The sequence below is a fragment of the Trypanosoma cruzi genome, genomic scaffold, assembly GCF_000209065.1.
Source record: "Trypanosoma cruzi strain CL Brener 1047053517151 genomic scaffold, whole genome shotgun sequence".
NCBI lineage: Eukaryota > Euglenozoa > Kinetoplastea > Trypanosomatida > Trypanosomatidae > Trypanosoma > Trypanosoma cruzi.
Genome location: NW_001849561.1, coordinates 1 through 11,114, shown reverse-complemented (window position 1 = coordinate 11,114; position 11,114 = coordinate 1). Strand labels below are relative to the sequence as shown.

The 11,114-nt window shown below is 47.2% G+C and overlaps 7 protein-coding genes across 7 annotated transcripts, besides 16 other annotated features; all 7 read left to right on the top strand.

Annotated features, from left to right (window-relative positions):
* Tc00.1047053507057.60 (hypothetical protein, conserved) lies at window positions 1–1,312 on the top strand (the record flags this gene model as incomplete). Its single annotated transcript, XM_801553.1, has 1 exon — window positions 1–1,312. A coding segment is annotated over one exon (1,312 nt), but the record flags the coding sequence as incomplete, so codon positions are not given.
* Window positions 1–3,788: a sequence feature (heterozygous, non-Esmeraldo-like haplotype).
* Window positions 1,316–1,342: a microsatellite.
* Window positions 1,389–1,409: a sequence feature (AT_rich).
* Window positions 1,433–1,483: a sequence feature (T-rich).
* Window positions 1,594–1,627: a sequence feature (AT_rich).
* Window positions 1,714–1,949: a sequence feature (A-rich).
* Tc00.1047053507057.50 (hypothetical protein, conserved) lies at window positions 1,961–3,898 on the top strand (the record flags this gene model as incomplete). Its single annotated transcript, XM_801552.1, has 1 exon — window positions 1,961–3,898. One exon carries the CDS (start codon window positions 1,961–1,963, stop codon window positions 3,896–3,898), a length of 1,938 nt encoding a protein of 645 aa, XP_806645.1.
* Window positions 3,789–3,927: a sequence feature (areas merged during assembly that could not be assigned to a particular haplotype. This can correspond to areas where the two haplotypes were merged or to regions with more than two copies in the genome that were merged during assembly.).
* Window positions 3,928–11,114: a sequence feature (heterozygous, non-Esmeraldo-like haplotype).
* Window positions 4,046–4,097: a sequence feature (A-rich).
* Window positions 4,199–5,155, top strand: Tc00.1047053507057.40 (hypothetical protein, conserved; the record flags this gene model as incomplete). Its single annotated transcript, XM_801551.1, has 1 exon — window positions 4,199–5,155. One exon carries the CDS (start codon window positions 4,199–4,201, stop codon window positions 5,153–5,155), a length of 957 nt encoding a protein of 318 aa, XP_806644.1.
* Window positions 5,232–5,255: a sequence feature (AT_rich).
* Window positions 5,256–5,312: a sequence feature (CT-rich).
* Window positions 5,350–5,373: a sequence feature (AT_rich).
* Window positions 5,418–6,542, top strand: Tc00.1047053507057.30 (hypothetical protein, conserved; the record flags this gene model as incomplete). Its single annotated transcript, XM_801550.1, has 1 exon — window positions 5,418–6,542. One exon carries the CDS (start codon window positions 5,418–5,420, stop codon window positions 6,540–6,542), a length of 1,125 nt encoding a protein of 374 aa, XP_806643.1.
* Window positions 6,662–6,693: a sequence feature (AT_rich).
* Window positions 6,719–6,746: a sequence feature (AT_rich).
* On the top strand, window positions 6,830–7,612 carry Tc00.1047053507057.20 (hypothetical protein, conserved; the record flags this gene model as incomplete). Its single annotated transcript, XM_801549.1, has 1 exon — window positions 6,830–7,612. The coding sequence occupies one exon, from the start codon at window positions 6,830–6,832 to the stop codon at window positions 7,610–7,612; it is 783 nt and encodes a 260-aa protein (XP_806642.1).
* Window positions 8,170–9,294, top strand: Tc00.1047053507057.10 (hypothetical protein, conserved; the record flags this gene model as incomplete). The annotated part of the gene is made up of 1 exon (XM_801548.1): window positions 8,170–9,294. One exon carries the CDS (start codon window positions 8,170–8,172, stop codon window positions 9,292–9,294), a length of 1,125 nt encoding a protein of 374 aa, XP_806641.1.
* Window positions 9,524–9,592: a sequence feature (A-rich).
* Window positions 9,728–9,756: a microsatellite.
* Window positions 9,829–11,114, top strand: Tc00.1047053507057.4 (myosin heavy chain, putative; the record flags this gene model as incomplete). The annotated part of the gene is made up of 1 exon (XM_801554.1): window positions 9,829–11,114. A coding segment is annotated over one exon (1,286 nt), but the record flags the coding sequence as incomplete, so codon positions are not given.

The window sequence follows — 11,114 nt, the reverse complement described above, 5'->3', positions numbered from 1 at the left end:
GCCTCTGACAGGTGCCCATGGAGTTGGGGAAAACGAGGGAAATGATGGACCCCTGTTTCATTTGAAGCGCCATATGTCCATGAAGGAGTTGTTATTTTTACTTTGTATGTCGTTTAGCTACGCCATATGTTTTAACACATTAAACAATATTTTGATTCCAAAATCTGTTGCCCGCTTTTGTAATAATAAACAAAGTCTTTGGTTAGGTTTTCTTATGGTACTTGGAGCCTTGTGTCAGATGTCTGCTCCATTGGTTGGGGTGTACAGTGATCGTATGGGTGGAAGGGCGCTCTTTTTAGTGTACGGCTCAGCTGTGACAGTTTTGGGGCTTTTTATTTTTCTTCTTGTGGAAATGATAGATGGAATTGTATTACTTTGCTTTGCTCAGGTGACATCTACCGTGGGACTTTCTGTCGTTTATAATATGGTCATGGCGTTGTTAACGGATTATGTTCCTGAGGAGCAAACTGGGGAAGGAAGTGGGGCGCTCGCTCTTCTTGCACTAACGGGTAGTGGTGTGGGGTATGCCATGTTGGCGATAGATGTGCCTATTACTTACTGTCTCTGTATTTATGTGCTTGTGACGTTATTTTGTTTGGCAGTGACTTTGAATTTTATTCCAATTGTAGATACATCTCGACAGCCACAAGAGCCCGCCCGTTTTTGTGATACGCTGACGGCAGCATTTACAGTGCCTTCCTTTCGTGTATTTCCCGATTTTTTACTTGCATGCATTGGAAGGGCGCTTTTTAATACTGGTGTCGCTTCTCAATTATATCTTTTTTTTTTCGTGCGTGATGTGTTGAATTTGTCTAGCCCAGTACGCGTGACCTCTGCGTTGTGGATTACAGCACTGGCGGGGGGGTTTGTGGGTGCCATCCCAAGCGGAATATTTTCCGACCGCATTGGACGCAAGCCTGTTGTTTACGCCTCTCTTTGTTTATGTACCACGTCTGTCATGTGTCTTCTTTTTGTACCTAACATTGAATTTCTTTATTTGGTGGGTTTTATTCATGGGGTTGGGACTGCGTCTTACCTTTCCGTTGACCACGCACTTGGTATATCAACACTCCCTCGCAAAAGTGGTGTGCCGATTGATGCCGCGAAGGATTTGGCGTTATTTGCCACAAGTGCAACCATTGGGACAATTTTTGGACAAGTGGGTTATGGGGTTATACTTCAGTTCTTTGTGGCATATACGGAGGCCGGGTCGGTTTACTACAGTTATTTTGGGTTTGTTGTCATTTTTTCTTTTGCCTCTCTTGCATTTATCGCGAGTGGCGCCACGGTGGTGCGTATTCGCGTGAAGTGAAGGAAACAAATAAATAAATAAATAAATAAAATTTAGCATTACTGGCCGCCAAACCAACAACAAGAGGGGGAGGGGGAAAATAAAATAATAATAAAATGAAACGAAAAGACTGAAAGACGTAAAAAAAAAAAAAAAAAAAAAAGAAAAAAAAAGGAGGAAAGAAGTAAAAAACGGTAGGCGGACCGGCGAATATTAACTTCTTGCAGACAATTTACTTGCGACACGTTTTTTTTTTCTTTTCTTTTGTTCAGATTACGGGAAAACTGTCGACGCCAGAGCTCTATATATTTATATATTTATAAATATATAAATATTGTAGGGCCTATGTTCCTTTTTTTTTTTTTTCTTGTTGTTGTTGTTGGATGCTGGAGTGTGTGTTTGTTGGCAGTTTAGATATACCATTTTTTTTTTCTTTTCTTTCTCAATATTTCTCTTTTTTCTTTTTCTCTATCCATATGTGTGTGTTTGCGTGTCTTTTTTGTTGTTGTTGTTGTTTATTTGTGTGAGTGCTTGCCTGGGTTTTGATTTTTGTGTCTTCTTTGACTTTTTATTTTTTCTTTTTTAGTGTCATTTTGTCTCCCACGACTTTCATTCTTTTTTTTTTTTTTCTGTTTCTCTTCCTTTTTTTGTGTTTGTTGACTTTCAGGGATGTCATCTTCTGAAATTGCGGTGAAGCGACTGCGGCGGCAGTGGGAGCCGGAGGAAAAGACGTGGAACGACGAGGTGTTGGAGGTGCCATGGGAGGAGTTGACTCCCCCGCTGCACAAGTCCACCGTCTTTGCACTGAAGAATGTCTTTTTCTTCTCCCACGCCACCTCTGTGCAGGCCCGCGCCATTAGTTTTCTCCGCACATCGGGCAACAGTGCGGTGTTGGAGGCACCGACAGGCAGTGGGAAGACGCTGGCCGTGTTGATTCCACTGATCGAGCGCACCGTGCGGGCATGCGATGCATACGTGGCCGAACACGGCCGTCCTCTTTTACGCCGAGATATCGTGGGCGTTATTTTGTCCCCGTCACGTGTGTTGGCGGAGCAAACCTTCGTCGTTGGGCGAAACCTTGTCTCTCGCCTTCCACAAAACATACGCTTTGTCTTGTGCGATGGGGCCGTGCAGCCTGCCCATGCCGTCCTGGATGGGCTAAAAAAAGCAGCTCGTGGTGCCGGAAATTTTCTCGTCACGACACCCCATGACCTTTCAGAGTTTCTTGCCGCATGGGAACAGGAACGGGCGGCGAGTGCGGTGTCGGATGACATGCAGGAGTTGTTGGCCACACAGGATGAGGAGACACGGCGGCGCTACTATGAGAAGCGGGGCGGCATGCAGTCAGTGAGCGGGGACACGGGGAATGCGGTTCAATTGCGTGGATGCCACAGTGAGCGGTTTGCGTTTGTCGTGGACGAGGCGGATCTTGTCTTCCACTCACCGGAGATGCGGGGGGTTGTAACACGATTTCTGGACACATACGCCGGGATGGAGGAGCCGCCTCAAAGGCGACACAAATTCGCTCCTTCCAAATCGTCTTCTTCCGGTCAAATTGTGACGGACGTGGCGTTTGTTGGGGCGACAGTCTCCACCTCAAAGGAGCTGCGAGCGTACGCCGCTCACATCCAAGCGACGCTTGGAACGCAGATGCACACCATCGTACTGAATAGCTCGCAGGATTTTGTTACACAGTTGCAGAATCGCTACATGATGTGCGAAGCGCACGAGTTTCTTCCCCTTTTGGTTCAACTGATGAATCTCCATGCGTCGAAGAAGCACTTTATTTTTTTTAACAGCCCCAAAACGTTGAAGTTTGTGGAAAAACTATTTGGTAGTCTTATGAAAAGCGAGTCCCCGCTTCTGTACATCAAACACACGTTTGTGATGTACGAGGGTATGAATGAGCGGGCGCGGCTTGAGCAGTACAACGCGTTTTTAAATCATGGGACGAGTGCACAGGAGTCGGCCACAAAAAAGACGCAACCCCCGCCTCACGCTGCGACGGAGAAGAAGAATCAAGTGTATAGCAGCGGTTGGAAGCGGAACGGACGACCACCGGACGGGAAAGGTGCAATTCTTCTCTGCACAGATATGGCAGCATTTGGGTTGGATGTGCGTGACGTGGATTATGTCTACCACTTTGAACCACCAGCAACCGTACAGTCTTATGTGCATCGCATTGGTCGAGTCGGACGTATGGGAATGCGTGGAAGTAGTATTCTTCTCTTGCCATGTTTCAGCAACGAGAGTTCATTGGCTTCTGCACGGGAGCGTAAGACAACAAGCACTCGCCTTAACACCATTGCCAACACGAAGTTTTCAACATCTGAGCTGCAGTCTGTGCATATGACATTGGATGATCTTAGCAAGGAGCAACGCTGTTACATTGAGGACTTGGGCAAACGCAGCGAATTACAACCGTACTCACTTCCTCCTTTTGCGCCTATCACATCCACCATTCGTAATATTATTTCACAGCAAAAAAATCTTTTGAAGTTGGCAGAAATTGCCGCCATGTCCATGTGTACCGTCCCAGAGAATGCGGAGAAGGCAAAGGCCTGGTTTTACCCCAAACTGGCACTATGCGCTCTTCTACTCGATTAAGGCTTAAAAAGAGCGAATTGAGGAATTCCACTCTTACACTTATAACCACATTGCCATAAATATTTAAGGAAGTATCCTTGGGATGTTTTGATGTGATGGGCGTATCGTCATGTCTCTTTTGTCCTTCTGCACTGAATATTATATGGCTTTGTTCTTATTGAAATTTTTTTTTCCTTGTGGTTATTTTTATTTTTATTTTGCGAGTGGGTTGTGCATACATATATATATATATTTTTTGACTTCCCACGTAGTTTTTGTGGCGCATAATTTTACGAGGGTGCGTGTGTATGTGCCTGTGTGATGTACAGCTATAACAACATTGTTGATAAGGGTGAACCCTTAAAGAAGGATGTGATTGATCGAGTGCCCCTGGAAATTGCACCGACTGAAGTTGTTTTACAGAGTCGAGTCGATGAGCGGGTGGAAGTGCTGGTCGTGGAGAATTTCTTGTCCGCTGCGGAGTGCGATCGAATTATTGCTGCCTGTGAGGAAGTAGGCTATACCTTTTGGCGGCAGAAGGACGCAAACGCAGCATGTGACGCCAGACAACGCAGCGGAGAAACAGAGGCACGTGCTTTTCGCGTGGTCGACACCATTGAGGCATGTTTCCCGCAGTTAACACGGGCTCTGTCGGAGCGCATTCAACGGGTGGTGCATTTGGAGCCCAAACTGTTTGGCCCATCGGTGACAGACTCTGAGGATATGTTTGCCCGTGACCTGGCGGGAACTTGGGTGCCGTTGAGCCTATCGAGCAACCTGCTGCTCGGTAAGTACGGGCCCGGTGGGCATTTCTCCCCACACATTGATGGATCCACTGTCGTTGATCTCAACACGCGTTCTCTCTACACACTACTCATCTACCTGAACCACTGCGCGTGTGGCGGTGAGACTGCAATATTTATGGGTGAGCAGGCGGATGTTCTTGAGTTGGATCCACAAACTGGCAAGTATGTGGGCAAAAAGGAGAAACGCGTTGGCGCCGTTTATCCCAAAAAGGGTTCTGCCGCGTTCTTTTTTTGTGATGTGCTTCACGAGGGTACACCGGTGGGGGAGGGGTGTTGCAAGTACATTCTTCGTGGCGATTTTCTCTACCGTCGTGACCCACCGATTTTGACGACGGAGAATGACAAGAAGGCGTTTGATTTATATGAGCAAGCACGTGTGGCGGAGAGCAACGGAAATGCCATGTTGGCCTGCGAGCTTTTTCAACGCGTGCGCAAGCTCTCCAGTGGGGTTGCAGAACTTTACCAACTATAACTTTTCAATGGAGCATGGGTGCTTTGTTGATGGTGGTTCCTTTTTTGCCTTCACTATATTGACGGTTTTAATTGCGTTTAATTAATTAATTAATTTTTATAGAAAGACGAAAAAAAACAAATAGAGAGAGAGAAAGAGAAAGGGATAAAGGAGAGGGTCTGTGAGAATTGGGATCTACACGAGGGGTGACATGCTTTTATTTTATTTTATTTATTTATGTTTTTCTTTTTCTTTTCGTTCAATGCCCATGACATGATTATTTATGTTTTTGTGGAAGCGGTTCATGCCCTTGCAGCAGTTTGCGGAGGACTATAACCCACACGAGTCGGCGCAGGAGCAGTACTATGATGCCTACGCCGACCTTGGCGTGCACCGCGTAATGCTTTCCGACGCACCACGCATGTCTTTTTATCGTCAAGCGGTCACTTGCGAGACGGTTGTCCAGGACCGTGTGGTCGTGGATGTGGGGTCCGGGACAGGGATTTTCTCCATTTGGGCGGCCCGTGCAGGAGCAAAGCATGTCTTCTCCATTGAGGCGTCCTCGTTGAGCTTTTTTCAGGCACGCGTCATTGATGACAATCATCTGTCGGACAAAATTACGTTGTTGTCTGAAACGGTGGAGAATATTGTTGCGGGTGGTGTTGTGAGCTTTATTGCTACTCACGAGGCGGTGTTGAAAGGCTGCGGGGTGGCGGTCATCGTATCGGAGTGGATGGGATTTTACCTTCTGCATGAAGGCATGTTGCCATCTGTGATCCGCGCGAGGAACTTCTTTGGGGAGGTCAATGCAAAGCTGGGGGTTTGCCGCCGCATTGAAATGATCCCCGAACGCGCAACGATACGTGTCGCGCCTATGTCTTGTGCTCCCTACTGCGAGGAGCGCTATTGCAGGTTTTGGAGCGGCCTTGAAGGTGTCGACTTTAGCCGCTACGGCACTCTGGAGTGTGAGATGCAACTAGAGACGTCGAATCCCCTCATTGACACTATCCCGGCCTCGTGTCTCCTGCATGAGGGTGTGGTCCTGGCGGAGGTGGAACTTTCTTCCATTGCGGAGGATGCGATGACGTCTTTGTGCCGTACCGTTCATTTCAGCTTGTGCAACTCCACGGCATTTCAACGACACTTTGGCGTTGACTGTACGCAGGAGGTGGTGGTGGATGGGTTCACGCTGTGGTTTGATGTGAGCTTCCGTGAGTGGACGTTAAATACGTCGCCTTTTCATCCGCCCACTCACTGGAAGCAGACAACCGTTCTGCTGCCAGCCACAGTGCGGGCGGAGCGGCTTGTTGCATTCACAAACTCCGACGCAACACTCGACGCTGAGGTGCGGCTCGTCGCGACAGGCACTTTACGGCGCTGCTACACCATTGAATTTGAGCTGAAGTAATACTCACAAAGTGAAAGGGTGGAAGAGGTGCAGGTGAACAAAAAAAGGAAGAAGAAATCGTCAAATAAATACAAGAAAAAACAACAACAGGTTATTGGCTCTGTATGGCCAATTGCCCCTATTATTATTATTATTTCTTTTTTTTTTTTTTGTGGACACAAGAAACCGAATGGCTCTTTTTTTTTTTTTTTGTATATATTATTTCTGTTGTTGCGTATTGTTTGCTTCGTGGGAGGTTGTTGCACACCGATAGGAGGAAGAAGGAGGTCAGCGGTGGGCGGGTGGGGATGTCAACGGGTGAGCTCTCGGCGGGATCCGCCGCCTATTTTGAGGAGAAGCACATAAACACACTTCTGGAGGAACTTTTTCACGATGTCATGGTGCACCTGCCGGATGACCCGCTGCAATTCCTGCTGCATGCGCTCGATAGAAAGACGACGCTGCGGTTGATGGTTCTTGGACCATCCGGCGCTGGAAAACGTACGCAGTCCCGACGCATCGCGCAAAAGTACGGTGCGGTGGTCGTCAACGCCGACGATGTCTTCCGTGAGGAAATGTCAAAAGAAACAAAAGAGGGCGAAAAGGTAGCGAATTGCATGCGGGAAGGCATACCGGTGCCACATGATGTTGCATCTGAATTAATTATACGTCGCCTGAAGATGGAGGATGCGAATAGTAACGGTTGGGTGCTGAACGGCTTCCCGCGGACACGTTCCGAGGCACTTCGTTTGCAAACAGCGGGCATTTCACCTCTTTTCTTTATTCTGCTGGATTTACCGTATGAGGTGGCGGTTCAACGGTGCAATGGACGCCGGTATGATCCAATTACACAGAATGTTTACCACATGGAGTTTTGCCCTCCCCCAGAAGGAATGGCTGTGGAGCGCATGTTCGAAGATGACGACTCCCTCGCGGCTGTGGTAAGCCGATGGAAATATTTTGACGCGAGAAAGGACGAACTGATCGAATGCTATGAGCCCGTTTTTGTTCGAATTGACGGCAATCGTCCGGTGGATGTTGTCTCGCAGGAGATTTTTGAGCAGGTGGATGCACGATATGTTGCGGTGTGAAGTACCGTCCGGGTGGGTGTGGGAGGTGGATGAAATTGTTGGCGGCATCTTTTAGGTTTTCCGCTGGAGATTATGTAATAGATGTAAGAAAAAGAAAAAGAGGGAAATGATGGGGTAAATAGAGGAGAACAACAACACTCTCAAGGAGCCCCATGCGAAGAAGAAGAAGGGGAAAAATAGTAAACAACGAAGGATGGATGGGAATTCATATTGGAAGAATTGACGGATGTTGTTCTCCAGTGAGTGTTGCGAGAGAGATTCACCCTTGCTGTTTTCTATTCTCTGTCTTTCTCTTTCTCTCTCTATATATATAATTGATATGAGGCGGGCTTATATTTTTCGCATTGGATTTTTTTTTTTTTTTTTTGCTTTCTTCCCTGCACTTAGTCTTGTTCTCTCTGGTGGTGGACAAGCGAAGGAAATAATTACTGGGAGGTGTTTGGTTGGCCGGTACAGGAGGGATCAGGGAGACACAGCAGGCACTTTAAACGCAAATTGAAGGGATTAATACACCAATCACATAGAGGGACGCTAATAAGAAAGGGAAAAGTAGAGAAATGCTCTCACCAACGCCGCTTCTGCAGCGCTATCGTCTTTTTCATCCCTGTCGGGAGAATATCCCGTTACACATGAACCCGGCCAAGTCGATGTTTCCTCTTATCAACAGTAACAACCTTTTAGCAAAGCCACGAAGCAATTGGCAGGATTTTTCTGGGAGAAAAGAATTTGATGAGGACCATCCACTCCCTGTTGTTGCTTCGCGACTGAATGAAAGGACGACGCAACACAAATGGTCTCACTGGGATCAGTACCTTAACCCACAGATCACACAGTCTGTCAGGGATTTGACCCCAACACCAGAATATGTGGGGATGCGTAGCGGCCATAATATGATTAAGATGGGGTGGATGAAAATAGGAGGAAGTTGGAAGTACTCCCGCGGGTACAACGATAGACGCAGAGTGTTTGCCCGTGGGCAGTGGCAAGAGCGCAAGATGACTCCACGGTTTATGCTTGCTCCTCGAGTTTCACCGGGGGGCCCACGAAATCGATATGAGGGAAAACTGGTGTTTTCACGCCTCAAGCTCAGTAAACTCCTCTGGGCGATTGATACCGGGCGTCTGAATCCCAATGAGGTCATTACAGTCTACCACCTTCACGAGGCCGGTGTCGTAGCGGAAGGTGAGATTGTGTGGCCAGGATTTGTTCTTATCAGTAGTGGAGTGAGCCGTGTGCCATACCCTATTCACATTGAGCTTCAAAATGCATCCGCGGAGAGTATTCGGCTCATTGAAGAGGCTGGTGGTTCTTTTACCGGTGTCTATATGACTCATGATGGCCTCTACCAGGAGCTTCACCCGGAAGAGTATCCCGTGTTTCCTGAGCAGGAATTCCCAGAACGGAAGGGCCTGGAAGGGCTCGCAACGAACCCAGCCAAACGGGGATGGCTTGTACGATGGTACGAGGACGAGGGCAAATACGCTCACCCTGAGGCGGGGCGGCGCTATTCACATTACGTGCGACCACCAACCGAGCGTGACTTCCCAGCCACCGTTGGGGAGTATGAAATGGTGAAGCACCACCAGAAATGGCATCTGAACCAGCCAGGAACCGGAACATTGCTGCCGTGGCACTCCTACAACACGGCGGATCTTTTGAAAAGATCAGCGGGACGCGTTTGAATCGGGTATCACGGAGGAGGGAAAACAACAACAAGAATGACAATTAAACACAGGCATACAAGGAAAAAAAAAAAAAAAGAGAGGCTTCTTGTTGTTGTTGTTTTTTGCTTGTGCGTGGTGTTTACTTTTCCGGGGAGTTGTGTTGAGAAGTAATGGCGTCATGACGAGTAGTTTGATGAATTTCTCGTTTTGTTGAGTTTCATGCACTACCGCGTTAGATGGAAATACGTTTTTTTTTTCTTCTTTCTTTTGTGTGTGTGTGTATGCTCCTTCTTTATTCCCTTTTTTTTTTTCTTTTATGTTGCATTTACTGTACCTGCACACATGAATGCCTATACAATTATTTATATGCGTTATGAATATATATTTTATTGACGCACGCTAACAGTAACAACTGGAAGGACTTTTAGCTTCATCACGCGAGACAACTTAAAAAAGAAAACAAAACAAAACAAAAAAAAAAGAGTAAAAGAAGAGGAAGTGCCAAAAGTCTGGTGACAGGGTGGGAATAAAGTCGGTAAGGTTGAAGGAACAATGGCGGAGGTTTCTGTAACATCCCACGATGGCTATTGTGTGGGCGATGCAGTCTATTTTAATCATCCAACTGAGTGTTGGATTCGCGGGACTTTAAACATCATCAAACGTGTGACGAAGCGAGATGGTTTTACGCATATACTGTATGGATGCAGTGCCGTTACGTCAGATCGATATCTTCCGTCACTGAGTGAGACTCCGTCGTTGGTCCATGTTTACCCACTGAAGAAGCAAGATATCCATCACATTATCGAGTCTTGCGTTGAACCCACGGAGCACACGACTCTGAATGACCTTCTGGAGCTTTCGTACCTTCATGACGCAACACTTCTTGAGCAGGTACGCGTTCGATATTACGAAAATCTTATTTACACACACATTGGCCCCATTGCACTGGCTTTAAATCCATACGACTATACTTTGCCCAATTACACGGATGATAACATGCCAAAGTATGTTATGGAGGGATCGAAGGTGATTGTGGCGCCATCCAAAAATTTACCCCATGCCTGGACCGTGGCGCATTACAGCTACTGGCGCATGTGCACCGATGGACTTAATCAAAGTATTACTGTCAGCGGTGAAAGCGGAGCTGGAAAGACGGAAACAGCCAAAATTGTTTTAAAGTATATTGGGGTTGTATCTACGGCACAGTGTGGTTCGCAGGAGAAATCCGGAGCGGAGGAGATTACCAAAAAGGTGAATCTCACTTCTCCCATCCTGGAGGCATTTGGCAACGCAAAAACCAGGCGAAATGACAACAGTTCACGCTTTGGTAAGTTCATGAAGGTTTTTTTCAGGCAATCGCCAACCGGCGGGGTGATGACAGGAGCGTCCATCAAGGTATACCTCCTTGAGCGTTCCCGTGTTGTCACGCATGGCAAAGGAGAGAGAGGGTACCACAGTTTCTATCAATTACTTGCTAGTAATGGTGAGGCGGCTAAACATCATCGTCTCAGTCATTTGCAACTAACCCGCGCGGAGGATTATCGCTGCACCGCTGTTGGTAATGCCACAATAATTGAGGGAGTAAATGACGCTGATGACTTTGAGGAGGTGATGCGTGCAATGGAGTTTGTTGGCATGAGTGAAGCGGAATGTAATGCCGTTTGGAATACAGTAGGGGCTGTCTTACACTTGCTCTCTTTGCAATTTAAGGCGCTTAATGATGATGAATGTTGTATAGACATCAACGCACAGAATGTTGAGATGCATCTCCGCATGGTGAAGGAGCTTTTGGGCCTTCCAGATGATGTCTTATTTAAGGAGCTTGTCACGACGACGCA